This window comes from Notolepis coatsorum (assembly GCF_963971535.1).
Source record: "Notolepis coatsorum genome assembly, chromosome: 15".
In the NCBI taxonomy this organism is placed as follows: Eukaryota; Metazoa; Chordata; class Actinopteri; order Aulopiformes; family Paralepididae; genus Notolepis; species Notolepis coatsorum.
This window is the reverse complement of record NC_140179.1, coordinates 26,070,409-26,089,641: the sequence shown is the minus strand read 5'-3', so window position 1 is coordinate 26,089,641 and position 19,233 is coordinate 26,070,409. Positions and strand designations below refer to the sequence as shown.

Sequence of the window (19,233 nt, the reverse complement as noted above, 5' to 3'; positions counted from 1 at the left end):
GACTCTCGCTTTGGACCTGTCCAGGTAGGGGTGGGCAATATGGTGATAAATATCATTGAGACGATACAATATCTCCACGATATGCCTTTTCAGAGATATCATATATATCGTGATACACTGAGGGAGCCATATCAAAATTCCTGTTGAATTGTTAAGAGATTCATTGCAGAATTCATTCAAACCTGCTTGAAATGGTATTTTGGTCTAAATGGTCTCTTACTCCTTTTTCTTTTAGTTTTTGTTACCTTGTAGGTTGTTGTATTGTTAAGTAACTTAACCATAAAAACCAACATGAAAAATTATCGTGATAATATTGTGGATCGTGATACAGCTTGATAAATATGGTGATATTATATTTGTCCATATCTCACACCCCTATGTCCAGGCTGGAAGTGTCCTGTCCAACCAACAGCCCCCAGTGAAAGCACGCCACATAGAGCATCATGAAGATGCTCCTCCATTCCCCCGACTCCCCCTGGATGATTACAGACTTGACCAGACCCTGCAAGGCTGCCAGTTTGTCCTCAGTGAGCATGATGAGCTTCACATCAAGTCTCTTCAGGTCACATATAATACTGCACAGAGAATCGAAGCAGCAACGACAGAGCAGAGTGGGAGTTCTGAGTGGAAACTGCTTCGCAAACAAAGACTGACCTCATCCAGGTATGGCTGCAACTATTGATAATTTCTTAGCAATTACTATACTGATGACCTTTTCAATAGCATATTCAAGAAGCACATTCTAATATAATTTGATTTGTTTGTGTATATACAGTATAATCAGTGAAAAAGGTGAACCAATGAGCTACATTGGTTATTTTGAATCAAATCGATTATAATTGCTTAGTTCAATTGACTGTTGCACCACTACCTCCAGGTTCCGAGAGGCGTGCCATGTTCGGGGGCTGACTTCAGCAACAAATTTGGCTCAGAGAATCATTAAAGGTACTGTGCAAACGGCTGACATGAAGAGGGGACTGGACATGGAGATCGAGGCCGCAATAGACTATGCCAAGTTGAAGAACGTCAATTATTATCCCTGTGGCCTGGTGATACACCCTGATGTTCCCTGGCTTGCATCCTCCCCTGACGGCAACGTTTTTGATCCCCTTGAGCACCCACCTTTTGGACTGGTGGAGTTCAAGTGCCCCAATGTTCCAAGTTTTGTGGACTGCAAATACATGAGCATGGCAGATGGCAAACATGTATTGAAACAGCATTCATACTACTGGCAGGTTCAAGGGCAGCTTCTTACTTCAGGCTTGGAGTGGTGTGACATTGTTGTGTGTGCACATGATGACTTGTTTGTGCAAAGGATATACAGAGATCCAGGTGTGTTGGCGAACATCAGACAGAAGGGTGACTGGTACTATTACTATGTGTATATGCAGAGCTTTTTAGGAAGGGCATAGGTCAAGCCTGATTTACAATGGGGGTTAGGGTTAGATGGTGCAAATTTAACATTTATACATTATACATTTACTCCACAGAAGGCTGAATTGCCCAGGCCTTAACAAGAGGTCCATATTGGTAGTTGCTCAGTAAGCAGGCTACGGTCCACATAGAGTTTATGCTTCCCATCGAGGCCACTGGGATATCGGAGTGGAAGAGTTTATTCAGCTTAATTCTTTCAATTAGTCTTTCAACATGGACTCGAAGGTGCGCAATCTCCTGGGTTTTCTTAACCTGCTCTGCTGGCATCTGGCTCTGCTTTGAGAGGAAGGGTGGGCGATATAGTTTACCCGGGATACAGTCCTGTATCAGAAATCCCTTGTCTGCCATCACAGCCATATCCTCTGTCAGCAGGCGTTGGAGGCCTGACTGCTTAAACAGCTCTTTGTCACTGATGGAGCCAGAATACAGTTCGGAGATGAAGGTGACTGCTCCATGAGGTACCATCCCAAGCAGGCCCTTCAGGGTCGTATGAGACTTGTAGTTGGAGTACAGTTCACTTTGCAGAGGCAGGCTTTCTGGCTGTTGGCATCTCAGCTCTGTGCAGTCAACAACTACCTACCAAATCAAGTAACATCAAATTAATGTAATGTATGTGATATCAGCCATCAAATTTGTATTGTTTAAATTAGAATTTATATTGTTTAGACTAGAGGTTGTATTTATGTTTGAACAATAGGCGGCACACCACCTCCATTATAGCACCTCCATTATAAAGGTCCTTGCTATCAATAGACTCTTTTATGTAGTGACCAAGCAAAGAAGAGGCCACAGTTGGCAAAAGATAATTATTTTGGTCTAGTGCTTGTGTGTAGCAAGTCAGTTTATGTAACAACGAATACAGTAGTATATGAGTGATTATGTTTACCTGTGTGTCTGCGTATTGGCTCTGCCTGAACTCCCTCGGCAACGCAGCCTTAACTTGCTCCTGAGACATCCAGATGGTCAGTGAGCCAAGTAGAAAGTACAGGTAATGGGTCCATGTCGTGATGATCCGGCTAGCCGTCGATGGATGGATCCCAAAGCGATCTGCCAGGTCAACTTCTGTGGATCCCAAGGCCATGTACATTAGGTACAGGAACATCTCATCCAGCAGAGGAAGAGCATGTCTCTGTAATAAATTGTACAAAACAGATTAGACAATTATTATGTCAAGCATTACCCACATATTTCCAATAGTCAGAAGAGGGAAAGAAATGTTTTTTTCCCCAGACATTTACACAGCCATCTCATCTCTTACTGATGTCAAAAATACATGCATGCTATACGTAATCCTGCCATTTCCCTTGACCGAGGTACTGGCATCATAACTGCAGCTGGTCCATCTACATTGCATTATGGCTATTCAATGCTCTTTAAAGCAGTTAGGATGGGAGAAATGCAGAGAACAAATTTCCCCAACACCATGTTGCTGTACTTTTAATTACACCTGATCTTGATTACATACTTTTGTGGTATAGACAGGGGCGGCGATATAGGCGAGGCAGCCGCCTTAGGGACTGAATGGAGTTGCCGTTCGTGGGACTGGATCGACAGACTGCATTGCGCCATGCCCCGGGTCCTATGTTCCCCCTATGTTTCCCATGTTCCAAAAGGGTTCTAAGTTCCCCGGGTCCTATGTTCCCCCTATGTTTCCCCGGTAGCGATAAAGGCTCACCCCAGGCTCGCCACAGCAGTGGATTTCAAAGATAGCCACTTTTATAGATAATTAATTTGTATTGCAACGGAGTCATGGATCTAGTCGGGCCACGTAGCATTATGTCGACAAAATTCAAATAGAATAAACAAGTGTAAAATAAAGAATTTTAAACTAAGTTTAGCCTATTAAATAATTTTATAAGCGTTCGTTTATTTGCGGTCTGTGTGAGAAGCATCCATCTGCAGAACAACAGCCCAGCTCTCTCTGTCCCCACGCTGTCAGGCCGTCACAGGCCCGCTCAGCAGCGCCACCCACCCAATGGCTGAATTGCCAATGGCTGAATTGGAGTATTGCACTGTGCGGGATTGATTGATTGATTGATTGATTGATTGATTGATTGAAAACTGTCATGTACAAAGGTCTAAGGACCACACAGAATAATAACTGGAGCTGGCTACCATGAGCAAAAGCAGCCTCTCTCAGTAAATGCTTTCAAAACAGTCCCGGGCAGGTAGGTAATAATAAACACAAGACGTTGTTCCAAAAATAGTAAATTATATTTATTATGCCGGGTAGGGATTTAAACCTCCACTGATATTTAAATAGGCAACAAAGGGAAAAAACAACCCACAAACAATTAACAAACAGGGAGAGGGATAAAGGGAGAACACACAAGGTAAGTATAATACAAAGTAAACTAGATAAGCGCCCACAGACACTCACCAACCAGCCAGAGGTTGGTACTGGGAAAAACCCCAGCAAAGGTACCAAAGGTACAATTCCACACTCAGTGGGATTAGGCCTAAAGCCAACAAGAGAATACTTACTCCAATGGAGGAGTGGCGCAGAGGCCAACAATATCTATATACATATACCAGTACTTTAGTCCACCCGAAGCAGTAGATAAGCACAGTATCAATTCCACCACAGTGGCAAACAATGGCAACCTCACTCTACTCTGGTCACTGGCAATTGACAGAATGAGGCGCCCAGACGTGTGTGTGCTGTCAGGTACTTGGCTACCCATCCCTCTCGAGGTGATTGCCATCAGCTGTCATTCATTAGGCAATCAGCACTCTTCAGTGTAGGGACGGGCAGCACCTGACAGGGAGAGAAAAGAGACAGCATTAGCTCTCATGTTCACACACACACATCACATACAAAACACAACACATTAAATATACTAACCTGATGTTCAGAAGGTGTCATAAATACAGTAATAATGGTAATGACCAACCCACGTACCCAGGTACGTCACAAAAACTTTATTAACAGATTGCAGAATGGGTACAGTACAGTACAGCTCAATACATACAATTGTTAAGGGGATGCAGACCAGAGAAAGACTTTCGTCTTGTTTACATCAGGGTCCCCCATTTTCAATTAATCATATGACATACAGATAGACAGTACTGCTACATCTATACATTATGGCCACTTTACAAAGGAAAGGTCACTTTAAGAATAGTATAGTATAACTTGAGATTGTATAATATAGCATGTACATAAAGACCCAGTGCCTCATTCGTAGCTATCAGTGTATTGCACTACCACAGGACCTAGCATGTCCTCATGCTCTGTAAATAACTCATGTACATATACCGATATGCCCTACTCTGTTTACTTGTTTTATTGCACAATGTCGTTCTATTGGATTCTATTATATATTACTATTGTATTATGCACATCGTTGCGGGCAAGACCACCCGCATTTCATTGTATACTCGTATGCCGTGACAAATAAAACTCTTGACTTGACTTGAATAGGCGGAGCTATTAATGCTGGCGCCAGGTAAGAGGTATAAAAGGAGATGTTAACTCCCCCTCTGTCTCTTCCTCCGTCGCTTCTCATGAGAGAAGGTCTCATGTGCATAATGATGTGTGAATAATAAACCATGCCAAAGGCTAAAGAGAGGAACCTTGTCGTCATGGCCAAGTTATTGTCGCTCCACAGGTGACTCTGTCAACAGCAGACATAGTAGTTGAGCTGTGATGGACCTGTAAGCGCCTGGCAGAGGGCAGCAGGTCAAACAGGTATTGTGCTGGGTGGTGAGAGGAGGTCAGAGGTCATTGTGGCACATGGTAGCCTCTCCCTGCTAGCTGGCACACCTCCACCATGGCGTAACATTTACATTTACATTTAGTCATTTAGCTGACGCTTTTATTCAAAGCGACTTACAAGTTCTGTACGACAAGCCGTCAGGAAGGGCACAACTCTATCAGCTGAGCAACAATGTTCAACGACGAGATGCCCTGAGTAACGACCTGAGTAACGACGAGATGCCCTGCATTGTGCAGAGCAAACCGGTTTCAGATCACGTGCAGGCAGCTTAACCCATTCTCCGCCAATCACGTGTTAAGGCGGGTTTCTCCGCCATGCGTTGTCTGCCAATCACGCCGTAAGGCGTGTTTGAGATCAATATTTCATATTTTCGTCATGGTATTCATATTTCACCCACGGAGTCTTGGCTGATGCTGTCTGAGCCATCACAACTCTGCAACGCTTCAATACCGCCACCTGGTGGCCGATCGGCGAGTTGCCAAACCGGAAGTGCCCATTGGAGCTCGGTCCGTCCCCTATTTTCGTCCGGCCACTCGTTTATCGTCCCGGGGCTCAATACAGACACTGTCGATATGGATCTTTGCCATAACTCAATAATCAACATGATTTGGACGTGTATTAGTAATATACAAACCGGAAATGGATCGCATCGATCAACATCCCATAATTGGGATCTGTTTGCTCCACTCTCATCGCCCAACGCTACGAGGAGACTGGGGTGAGTTTCAGCGTTTTTCTTTATCATTTTCGATACAAACTGCTCTGATCAATATATCACCCATACTACATAAATCATTTAACGTCGGCCATTGAATTGTAAACGACCCCCCCCCCCCCCCCCCCTCCGTTCATCCGTAGATGATCAGTCATGACGTTTAGGACCATGTACAGTTGACATTTTTAATATAGCATGGATCGGTATCAAACTGCATTTGATAATCTAATATATGCATTTATGCCTATATCTCACGTTCTATGAAATACTGCATAAAAAGATAAAAACATATTTATACTCTAGACGGTATTTTAGTATGAATGTGTGAATGAAAAAGTAAAACGTTCCTACATCCTGAACGATAGATAATTGATGTTGAATGGGCCATAGTAATGTCAATTTAGCAATACAATTTAAAAAGTTATAGCCCTGCAAAGAAGGTGAACATCTCCATAGACAAATAGCGCTGGCAGAGGATGGTTTAGGATGATCAAAGTGGTGGCAGAAAATGTGTTAAAAAGCCTTAGACACCATTATTCTGTACTAGAGATTGAGTAATAGAGATAATGCTTGTAATACACAAGGGAGTAATTCGGCCACCACATTGTTTTGGTGTAATGCCGGTGGATATGGTGCAATATTGACATACATTTCTTCTCTATTCTCCCATAATTGAACTACGCAGTTACATCATTAGGCCACAAGATGGCCACGTTGTATGACTGAAGTAATGGTTCAGTTTTGCCAGCATTTTGCTGTAGTGTATGTTTCAGTTACGGCATACTGCTACTGTCTTTCATGGATCAACAATCATTTAAACATTTGCTTGAATTGGAAACACGAAATTGGGATGGGAGAAAAATCGAAAAATAAGGAGAAAAAAGTGGATCAAAAAAAGTAAAGATTTGCCTTAAATAGTTTACAGCATTCTTGCTTGTAGATCAGCAGACTTGGTGACACCTGTTACATAAGCCTACCGAGCTCCCTCAAGGCTACCTACCGAGGTCCCTCAAGCCTACCTACCGAGCTCCCTCAAGCCTACCAACACGTTTCGCAATTACAATGTGGAACGCCCTACCCAGAGCCGTAAAAAAATTTGAATCCCTACCCGGTAGCGGCGCAGCGCTGGCAGCAGATTGTCATCCTCTGTGGCATGAGACTAACTGGCAGGAAACCGAAATCCCTTTTACAGCCAGTCCTGGTCCTCGAAACGGTGCTGTGGATATTCAGTCTGATCGACCAGTAGACTTTCTGGAGCTATTTATGACTGACGAGCTGCTCCAGGTGACGGTCATATGTGTTCAGACAAATCTCTATGCAGAGAATTACATTAGAGCTTGTCGTATATTTGTCTAAATTAAACATTAGGACATACCGTATGTGCATATTTGTAAATAGCAAGAAAACGTGATCAGAGGGTTGAGGGGTGCTGGGAAAACAGGAGAGCCAGAAGGCTACACACACACACCTCCAAAACAGAGGCTTGAGGATTACAGCAAGGTAGAATCACATTTTTATGTTAACAAAGCTCTCACATGAAATACAGGTAATTAATAGTTTACAATTGATAAGCTAAGTATCAAAACAGGAGTTGTTGGTAATATTGAGAAATATTATATACTGAACAAATAGTTAGTTCCAGGTTAACAGGAAACTAAACTAATCTACTAGTTTGCACAGGACGAGGAATGTGGGGATAGACAGATGGTCTGGGGGGAGAACAGTCACTTCTGGCTTCAGGACTAAAAAAGATAGATATATAATAGATAGATAGATATAAAGATAGAATAATCTCTAAGTCTTAAGTTACAAAAAACGTAGAATAGATGGCAGTGGAGGTTTCTCTATGACAACACGTGAAACACAAATTCACTCATAATTATTATTAATTTACATATATATATATATATTTTTTTTTTATTATTATTATAATTTTTTGTATTAGAAATGTTTTCCTCTATAAAAAAATGCCAGTGAATATTTTTTTTCTTCAAAAATTGCCAAGATTTACAGCTCTGAGCAGGCCTGCACTGCAGCAATGACTGCAGTAAATATTCGTGCAGAATAACTGCACAGGTTGACCCAGGATTAAATAAATAATAGCCAATCAAAATAGGCTATTAACGTCATCTAAGCACGGTCCGTGCATTTAAACTCTTGCCATTGAATGGGGGATTGAATGATTGACAGCCTTGACATCCAATCAGAGTATGGCTCCTACTCTGCAGCTCTGTAGCTACACGGAGGTTGAATGATTGACAGCCTTGAGTTCCAATCAGAGAATGGCTCCTACTCTGCAGCTCTGTAGCTACACGGCTGTTTCTCCCCTCGCGGTATTGATTGATTGAAAATTGGTTCATGGTGAGCTGTTTGTGTTATAACGAGACAGCAAATTAATGAATGAATGAAAACTTTATTTGGTTGAATCGCTTGGGTGACTGTCTGAGTGACCACCTGTCGGAGTCGGAGTCCCGAAAATGGAACGTGTGTCACGCATCAACAGAACAATGTTTAGTGGATTTCAACAGCATCCTCATGCAAATGAAGGATCGATTAGATCACAAAAGACTGCCGTTTGTTGCATTGCTGGATTTGCAACTGCAGAGGAGGTCATTGAACGTTTCATCAGAAAAGAGCGAAGGATGGATTTCATTTACAAGGAGCGACAGGGACACTATTTCCTTTTTTTTATATTTAGTAGCTGTGTGGGGCGGGTCTGTGTTGATTATGATTTAATTGGCTGTATTTTACTGCGTGCGTTCTGCCTTTCTGTGGGTAACAAGCGATTTATTTTGGTCCGCCGTGGCCCCCTCCCTCCTCCTCTCTCTCCTCTCCTCCTCTCCTCTCCCTCTCCTCTCTCCTCCTCTCCTCTCCTCTCCTCTCCTCTCCTCTCCTCTCCTCTCCTCTCCTCTCCTCTCCTCTCCTCTCCTCTCCCTCTCCTCTCCTCTCCTCTCCTTAATCAGAGTTTCCAACGCTATAGGTCTATATGACAGGCGTTGTACTCTTAAACAGTAATGTATATTTGTAGATCTGGTATGTCATAAATGTCTGGATGTAGCAGTACTGTCTATATCTCTGTATGTCATATATAGATGTAGCAGTACTGTCTATCTGTATGTCATGTTATGATGAATTGAAAATGGGGGACCCTGATGTAAACAAGATGAAAGTCTTTCTCTGGTCTGCATCCCCTTAACAATTGTGTGTATTGAGCCGTACTGTATTGTACCCATTCTGCAATCTGTTAAATAAAGTTTTCATTCATTCATTCATTCATTCATTCATTCATTCATTCATTCATTCATTCATTCATTCATTCATTCATTCATTCATTCATTGTCCTTGTGTTACATAAAACCCATCTGTGGCCTTGTGCAGAGGAAGGTGGTAAATACATGTTAAGATATTCCAATGTACAGTTTTGCATACCATTGACTCAGAATGGTCTGTTTTATTGAAATCGTCACAGCAGTATAGTTTGTTTATACTTCAGAAGTATGATATTTAAACATGGTCCCCAAAATGAATGGAAGCGAATGAGGAGCCTGACACCTGTGAGGAATGGGGGTGTTGCAGCGTTGGGGATGTTTAAAAAATATAATTTAATATATAATATAATATAATATAATATAATAATTTGTGCTACACCTAAAAATTTGGTCAGCAGCCTCCACTGATAGATGGGTTAAAACTAGGGATGCTCGATATTGGCTTTTTTACCGATACCGATATTCCAATATTGTCCAACTCTTAATTTCCGATACCGATATCAACCGATATCAACCGATACCGATATATGCAGGGTTTCCCCCCCCAAAAAACTGAATAATTTCAGGTAACTAATAATTTCACTGGATATATATATATAACAAATATTGTTATTGTTTTCTTCTTTTTTTAAACCGATACCAATATTTTCCGATATCACATTTTACTGCCGATATCGGCCGATAATATTGGTCGGCCGATAATATCGGACATCCCTAGTTAAAACAGACAAAAAACAAATCAAATCTTCTATCAACCAGCAAACTGAGAACAGAGACATCCCCTGGAAACTTAACCAGACCATATTTGGTCCTAGACACAGAGTTGTAAAAAGCAAATGGCTTTTTACAGCCTTGACATCCTGTCAAGGCTGTAAAGCCCTCTCTCAAAATGGCGGCCGCCGATTCCTATTGGGCAATATGGGGACAGACGTCATTTTAAGGCGTCTGTCAGGGTTTGTTTTCTGTTCGTATATAATCCTCTACAGGACAAGGAGGAGACACAGAAGGACGGAGAAAAACCACGACCAGACCTACAGACCGTCAGTCAGAGAGATTCCAGCAAAGATCCTGATTAGAGTTTTAGACTTAATTCGAAAACCTGTTGATGCTTTTTTCTTAGCTTGTTGATGCTTTTTTCTTAGCTTGGAACTTCCCAAAGTTGACTCTTGTCCTAGTGAGCTTCTTTGGAATCCAAACTTAGCCTAGTGTGCGTTTTGGATGCAATAAAACGCATATTTTGGACCTGAGCGATTTGTCTGCCTGGAACTCATTTAACCGGCCGTACACCTCATTTTTACCGGGTGATCAGACAGCGTAGTAAGACTTAGGAACATCGCAGAGTGATCCACTAGATCAAATCACGATCATACAGAACCCCTGTAACGATAATTGGTGCCTTGACCTTGGCTGGACTTCGCTAACACCGACTGCAGGACCTTCAACGACAGCTCTATCTACAGCAAGATACATCAACAGACTTCTCAGGTGAGTAGAATGAAGGCATCAGGCGGTCGGGATCTTCAGGAGGATGGGTTCTTAGCTTGGCAATTACGTATGGACCTGAGTCGCAGTCTTATACAAGGAAGACTTCTGCTCGGGTCATGCATAGACGCCGGGGAAAATACGTGAATGCAAGTGTATAGGCTGAACTCAAGTGCCCGACCGTGCGTGTTGCAAATCCAGTAAAGGAGCTTTGAGGGTGAGTGAGTAGGGACTAGGGGCTACAAGCGGAGCCAGACGATAGGGATAGAGATACGGATTAGGAACGTGTTACTCGTAATCCGGCCCCACGTACGGATCTGGGGGAGGACGAGTGGCATGCCCTGTGCCCTTTGGCTCGTGTAAAGAGCGAGAAGTTAGGCAGAGGGTGGCTAATATTATGAATACGAATCGGAATGAGATTTATTTATCTGCTAGAACCTTTGTCACGTTGATGTGGGGGGCAGATAGGGACCCTTTTGTTGGCTTAGCCCTACATAGATGGTAGGGGCGATGATAACGGGTGCTAATATTGGTGTCTATGGAATTAATTACTGGAGGTCGGGTGCGACGAGTAGTAGATAGGTGTTTTGGTTCGGGTGGATACGGGACGGGCTGAGGTGACTTTTGTTGGGCGGCCTTGCCACAGAGGGCAAGGGCGAACAAAAGTAGCATATAGTACTCGTCGATCGGTCCAATACCCAGCGTTTTAAAGCAGTGTCTATGGGCTCAAATGTTAAGAAATCGCCCAAATGTTATGTGTTTGTCTAAGTGTAATAACATAAGAGTCGGCCGGCTTTAAAGCGTTCAGGAAATAGCAATTAATATGAATATGTTCTATAATGACTGGCTGTAAGCGATGTTGGCGTTAGCCATTAGCTACTGATTAGCTGCGGTGGTAGTTGTGTTAAATATGGACGATACGTCAATTATACCGAAATACGGGCGAAACGTGGAGTGAGGTATGTGTATTGGTAAACGAGTCGTGCTGTACGTTTATGAAATTAGTGCCGTATTAATGTCGAAATTTAATATGGTATTAATTGAGTTAATGTTGTTGATACGGAGCATGAGTCGCCGGCTGATAACGTAGGGGCTCCGAAGGGGCGCTTGATATCTATACACGATGGGACCAGGTGAGCGTGTAAATATATGGTTTTTTAATTCGTTATAGGTGTGACGGATCATATTGGTCTGCGTTGCGTTGATGTTAAATGTTAATGTCCCGAGCGGGAGCCCCCTGTTCGACTCCCCCTCGGGACATTAACATTTAACATCAACACAACGCAGACCAATATGATCCATCACAGTGGTGCCCAGTGACCCGGATGTCCTGAGGGGCGTGAGTTTAGGGAGGTGAGTGTAACGGGGAAGTGAGTTTAATTTACCAGCCCGCACTGCCACAGTCACTCGTCAACACACCTGTTTCCGTGACTGTGGACATATGAATGAATGAATGAATGAAAACTTTATTTAACAGATTGCAGAATGGGTACAATACAGTACGGCTCAATACATACAATTGTTAAGGGGATGCAGACCTGAGAAAGACGTTTGTCTTGTTTCCATCAGGGTCCCCCATTTTCAATTCATATAGACATTTATGACATACACAACATACATGACATTTATGGCATAGGGACATATAGGTATTTAGTACTGATACATTTGTGACATAGGCGGTATTCAAATATACAGTACTGTTACCCCTAGATCCTGACAGAGTATATACATATGATGGGGAGGGGACTGTACATTAGGAGGGGGTGGGTGGGTGGTAGGGAAATATACATACGGCGGGGAGGGAATATATACATGCGGTGGGGAGGAGACTGTCTATTAGGAGGTGGTGGGGGTTTTGGGCATTTACGGTGGCCAGTTTTGAATTGCAGCCTCCCGTAGGTGCCCTTTAAGGGCGGTTTTGAATGTGGGCAGGGATTCACATTCCTTTACAGCTTTGGGTAGGGCGTTCCACATTGTTGTGGCATAATTGCGAAACGTGTTTAGTCCCTTGTTTGAGCCGAATCTGGGTTTAACATGATTTGTTGAGCTTCCTCTGGTGTAGTGGTTGTGGTATTCACTGACCTTTGGGAAGTATTTTGACATGTACATGGGCACCCCGGTCGTATAGTGTATCTTGTAGACCAGGCCCATTGCAAGTTGCTGTACTCTGTCGTCTACTCTAAGCCATCCTAGGTTGGCAAAGTGGGCAGGGGTGAGGTGGGTTCTGGGGTTCAGGTCAAGTAGTAGTCTGACCAGTTTGTTTTGTGATGTTTGTAATTTTGTTTTAAGCGCCTTTGAGGTGCTTTGGTACCATGAGGTGCACGCATAGTCATAGTACCCTTGAATGAGTGCTCCTGCCAGAGTCTTCAGGGTATTCTTGTTTACCAGAGAGGAGATCCGGTACAAGAATCTAGTTCGTTGGTTGACTTTTTTTATTACATTGGATGCCATTTTGTCACAGGAAAGATTTGCCTCTAGGATGGAACCCAGGTAGGTAATTTCGTCTTTCCTTGTGACAATATTGTCACCCACTGTAACTGAGAATCCGTCGGTCTTGCTGAGTTTGTTATTTGAACCGAAGAGAATGGACTCTGTTTTGCCCATGTGTAATGATAGTTTGTTATCAGCGAGCCATATGCAGATTTTGCCTAGTTCCGTGCTGAGGGTTTTTTCAACCTGCAATTTGTTCTTGTCAGAGACCAGCAGGGCTGAGTCGTCCGCAAACAGGAACAAGTTGCAGTCACAGGCTGACGACATGTCATTTGCATAAATTAGGAAGAGTAGCGGTCCTAGTATGCTTCCTTGTGGAACACCACAGCTCACTGTGAGGGGGGGGGATAGAGTACCGTTTACCTCTACCATCTGTTCTCTCCCCTCCAGGTAGGATTGCATCCAGCTCACTGATAGGCTATCAAAACCAATTGCTTTTAGCTTGTCCATTAGAATGGAGTGATTGACAGTGTCGAAGGCCTTTTGTAGGTCCAGCATGACCATGCCGCAGTATTTGCCAGCGTCCACCTCTTGTTTGATGTGGTCGTTCAAATAGAGGAGGCATGTGTCAGTGGAGTGGGACGTTCTGAAGCCAGATTGGAATTCGTAGATTAGGTTTTTTTCCGCCAGGTACTTTTCGACCTGTTCGTAGACTATTTTCTCCATGACTTTCGAGATGGAGGTAAGAATAGAAACAGGGCGGTAGTTGCCTGGGTCTAATTTGCTGCCCTTTTTGTGTAGAGGGGTCACTCTCGCAATTTTGAAGTCCTTGGGGACGTGCCCCTGTCTTATAGAGAGGTTTATTATGTGTGTGATGACTGGGGTGATGGCGGCTGCTGCGTCTCTGAGGAATTTGGAGGGGATGTTGTCATGGCCAGTGGCCTTGTTAGGTTGGAGGGCGCTAAATTTTTTGAGTACCTCATCGGTTGTTACCATTTCAAGTTTGAAGTCGTCTTTGTGGACCCCTAGGTTTTTGTAGTATGCTACTATGTGTTCTACCCCATAATGCCCTGAGTGGGAGGGTAGTTTGTTTACCAGTGTTGTGGCTATGTTTGTGAAGAAGATGTTTAAGTAATTGGCTACATCCAGCTTGTCTGTGATGAGCGTGTTGTCCGTCTTTATGTTTATGTTTGAGAATCTGGTTTTACGTTTTTTACTGCAGCCTAGTTGATTATTGAGTAATTTCCAAAGTTCGCAGGGTTTGTTTTTGTTTTCCTCAGTTTTGTCGTTGATGAAATTTCTTTTTGCGGTTCTGATCATGGTGTTTACGTCATTTCTTAGTCTGTTTCTTTGGATTTTTAGTTCAACCACGTGGGCTTGGAGTTCACTGTTTGAGCTTTTGGAAAGCTTTGTCTGACTTTTATGAAGTTCAGAGCATTTTTTGTCTCTGGTTTTCATAGCGGCCAGTATTTCAGTGTGCATCCATGCCTCAGCGCGATTTTTAACCCTGGTGGTTCTTATCGGTGCCATGTTGTTGAGTATTGCTGTGAATTTGGTTTTGAATCCAAGCCATGTTTCTTCAACCTGTGTACCACTGAGCTCATCTGACCAGTCCAAGCTCCCCAGTTCTAGGTTAAAGGCCTCTCTAGAGTAAGTTTTGAGGTCTCTAGATGTGACTGTTTTGTGACAGCCGGCCTTCTGTTTTAGCTTTTTGCGGGTACAGAAAATCATATAATACCCACAGGCTTCCCCGTTACATAGGCTATGGGTCGGCGCTTATTAAAATTAGGAAGTTCGACTGCAAGACTAAGACAAAATGCACTAAGTGTTGGTGGATACAGCGGATGGGAAAAATAGCACTAACGTGGTGTTGCCGAGCGGAGCTACTCGCGGCTACTATGGCTGATAGGAGATATATATTTACTATAAACGGATGGTTTTTGGTATTGGAAAATGCGCGTTATGTTGCTATGTACTGCATGAAACGTGGGGTTATGTTGTAATGAAGAAAGTGGATGGATGGATGATTGAGTGAATGAATGGGGGACGCTGTTGACTGTGTGGGTGAGCTGTGAATGACTGAATACTTGGCTGTATGCAGGCATGCAGTGGTGGTCAAACACGGTTAAACGCCGTTTAGGCTACGTCACTGAGGCAGAAGTGCGCGCATCCTATTATTATGCAAAGTCTAGGTGATAAGTGCCGGCCGGGGTATACGGCGCGACGACACAAAAATGATTTGTCGCGCCGTATACCCCGGCCGGCACTTATCACCTAGACTTTGCATAATAATAGGATACCGACAACCAAAATACAAGCCTTGTAGGTGGGGGGTTGCTTGATCTCCCGACTGGAAGGATGAGACAAGTTGTATCATCTGTTCTGTGCGCAACCGAGGGAACATGTATGCGCGTGCACGCGCGCGTGCGCGGGAGCGCGCGTGCACGTGGCGTTTGGCCTTGGCCCATATTACGACTGCACCACTGGCTGTATGGACGTGCGGACGAGTGAAGTAGCTGACGTGTGCGTGTTCCCTGATAGTATGAGCTGTGTGGGCGAGTGGATGGAGCGATGAATGCACTGGTATAATGATAGTGGGGGTATGGTACGTTGTGGATATAAAGTTATTGTGAACCTGGGATGTGCTTATTATGTGACTGAAGCAGTGTTCAAAGTGGTATGTGGTTGGGGCTTGTCATAGTGATTGTGCTGAATCGCGCATGCGCGCCTTGCTTCTCTCTAGAGGGGAGGGCATGCGTCATGATGTAGTCACACATAGGGGCAGTTCTGGGAGTTGTAGTTTTTGGTTGGTTGTTGAGTGGGATGGTTGGTCAGAGGGACAGATAGAGGGCGGTATTGGTTAGATAAATGGAATAGGAGTGCTCTCGAGGATGGATGGGTCTCTCTCTCTCTCTCTCGTTCTCCTTAGCTGGTTATGGATTATGTACAATACTGAGTTGACTAGTGGTCGTGTCTGGGATGGATTGGATTCCCGTGTTATGCCCTTCCCTCCCTCCCTTCCCATTTCCCGACGCTTCCCCTCCCCCACAACCCCTACCCCTCCCTCCCAGCCCCCCCCCCTCCCCTACCCCCCTTTCCAACGTTCTTCCTTCCGCCCCCCCTGCCCTGTGCCCTTCCCTCCCTTTCCTTTTGCACTCCTACCCCCCCCCCCCCCCTCCCAAATCACCCTCCTTTTCCCTCCCTTCCTCGCACATGACATTCTGGTTTTGCTCGTACAGTTTTGGGGAGTCTTTGGTCATGGAGTCAATCGGTGCCAAAACACGGCTGCCTGCAATTAGACAGCTTAACCACCGGGGGCTTGTGACTAAGGATGTATCTGAAGCACCTGTCAAGCTTAACGGTGCCGCTCAAAACGGAAGTACGTGGAAGGATGGCGTTGGTCTTTTGGGGTGTTGGCTAAGGGTGGTTTGTAATGCTAAGGAGGGGACGTTGACTTTGCTATCTGAGATGGTCATGTTGCTCAAGAAACATTGTTATTTGTGGGGTTACAGGTGTTTGATAGGAAGCACACCGGTGGAGGAGGAGTTTGGGAGTGAGAGCGCAGACGAGAGCGGGACGTTCCAAGATGTTTCCTGGTTTGACTGACAGGAGATGGAGGATAATCCAGTACAGATTATCGCCAAAAATAATCCTTTTACAAAGGATAACCCGTTTTATTTAAAGAATCACAAGACTGTCAGGGAAGTGGAACAAAAGATGGCCACAACTCCCAAAACCTTGGCCCATCGAGGGTTCATTTGATTTGGATTTAATATTGGATATGAAAGCTCTAATTAGGATTTATAGGGTAGATGAGTCCAAAGGGAGGAAAGGGGAAAAAAGGGGGGAGAAACGCATGCAAGAGTTGAGTACATTAGAACTCTTCTCTCGGGAAGCCGAGATAAGGGCAAGTGAGAGCAAGGGCAGTTCTACTGTCAGTGAGGAGGCCCAGCCGATAGAAGAGATAGCCCCTATCATGACACCTCCCCTGGCCCCTAACATGACAACTTTAACCTCCCAAAGAGCAGTAGAGATAGCCCCGCTCACCCCAGCGTCCCGAATAAGAGTAGAACAGGCAAGAGTTGAGGTGACTATAGCGCCCCCTCCATATGACAGTAGGAACGGGGAACGAGTGTACCCTATCCTGCCAGAGATGAGAAGCCCCTATATGATAACAGATGCGGGGGATCTGAAGGAAGCTGGACACGCTGTGACACAGATTACCCTACTACCTGGAGCAGCCAAATATCCGAGGGCTGAGAGGAAGACACATGTGGCACTCGTGACTCGACAGAAGTCCTCCTGCTGCCAGACGCGGGAGGGAACATCTGGAAAGACAGCCCCAACCCAGGAAGACTGCACCCCTCACGGCAGCACAGAAGGAGATCCTCAGGGCCGAACTGGAAGGGCGGGGAGGAGGTGATCGGAGGACTCAGGCCAAAGAGAACCTGGAAATAAAAAATATATATAGTAGCGGCTCGACAGAAACGGAACGCTACTACCAGGAAGAGCCGACAAGGAGTCCTGCCCCCTCAGACGTCAGCGACTGTGAAGAGGAGGATGGAAGGAGGAGCCCGGAGGTGGGCGCCACAAAAGCTGTATGGGCGACAAGAGACAAAAAAGAAAGGCAAGAGGAAGAGGAGGCACAAAGGGAAGCCTCTAGGCCAGACCTGGGCATTGTACGGCCCGCGGGATGATTCTGACCGGCCCGCGAAAGATTACATGATAATAAATAAATAAAAATAAAAAAAAAAAATATAATTTTTTTTTTTTTTTTAACTTTTTTTTTCTTCATGTCAACGTTCACACACACAATATACGCTTACCTAGGATTTGACTTGATTCAACAACAAAGCAGTCGGGCAAGCCGAAAACGGTCAAAAGTGTGGTTATTTGAAGTTTGGATTTTTTTCTTCACAACTGAGGTAGGTAGATTACATTTTTAGAGACTAAAGTACAGAAAAAAGGTACCGTTGGGTACCGGTATCGATTCACAGGTACCGGTACCGTATCGGTTCAAATGTGAACGGTACCCATCCCTACTGAACACACAACTGCAGGGCAAGGGCATTTTTGCTCATGAAATGCATAGCCATGTGAAAGCCTTCATGACAAAGTTGCAACAATCTCAAACACATGAAAACCCTGAAAGAAGTCAAACCATCAGCTGATCACCGGCACAGGTACTCATCCATGTTGGGAGCACTGCATGATGAATTTTCAAGGCGTTTTCAAGATTTCAAAAAGGTTGAGGATGAAATGCAGCTGGTTTCCTCTCCCTTTACCTGCAGTGTTGATAGTTGTTCAGCTTGAACTCATTGACCTGCAGTCTGATTCACTACTGAAAGAGCACTTTAAGTCAGCATCACTGCTAGAGTTCTACTCTGCTCTCAAGGAGGAGAACTTTCCAAACATGAGGAGACATGCTCAGAAGATGTTGGTTCTCTTTGGATCCACCTACATATGTGAACAGACATTCTCAGTCATGACGTTTACCAAGTCCAGGTACAGATCCTCTCTCACTGATGAACATCTGGCAGCTGTGCTTCGCATCTCCACCTCAGACATGCAACCTGACTTTGATGGAATTTTTTTTTTTTTTTATCCACTTTTTCTCCCATTTTCTATATTTTCTCCCATCCCAATTTCGTATCATCCAATTCAACCCTCCCCTGTCACGGACGCTGTTTCATGCCTCCCACAAGCCGGCTGCAATGTGGACTAAGTCATACATAGCACAAGTCCCCTCCGGTACTTGAGGTAACAGCAGTCGCATCTTTTCACCTGCGCAACTCGATCTCTCAGTGGCGAGGAGTAACGCGTGGGAGGCTCACGCTGCCCCCGACACTTCCTGATTCTACTGCGCAGGCGCACCAACCGACCTGTAGGAGTCGCTGTCCACAACGCCCGATCCCCACCCATCAGTTTCCCACCCCCTAATACGGCCAATGTGTATTAGTACGGACGACCAGCTAAACTGAAAGCAAATGTGGAGCGCTGGGCTCGAACTGACGAGCCCAGCGTCTCCAGCATTTCGTGGCGAGCGCCTTGCCCACTACGCCACGTAGCCGCCCACTTTGATGGACTTGTTAAAGCTCAACAGAGACTGGATTTCTCACACTGAATGAAAAAAAAAGAACTGAAGAACACTAAAATGTGGAAATATAACAAGTGAAATGGGACA

At 44.5% G+C, this 19,233-nt stretch overlaps 1 protein-coding gene across 1 annotated transcript in view; it reads right to left on the bottom strand.

The window, feature by feature from the left end:
• Positions 1 to 367: 367 nt before the first annotated feature.
• LOC311241983 (NXPE family member 3-like) overlaps positions 368 to 19,233 on the bottom strand; it is a gene marked incomplete at its 3' end in the record, with an annotated part of 129,150 nt that continues 110,284 nt past the window's right edge. Inside the window, exons 8-10 of the mRNA XM_084330937.1 lie at positions 2,321 to 2,563; positions 1,823 to 2,010; positions 368 to 575 (exon numbers count right to left, since the gene is read on the bottom strand). Of these exons, the coding sequence (XP_084187063.1) occupies positions 368 to 575; positions 1,823 to 2,010; positions 2,321 to 2,563 (639 nt within the window). The remainder of the gene's footprint in view (positions 576 to 1,822; positions 2,011 to 2,320; positions 2,564 to 19,233) is intronic.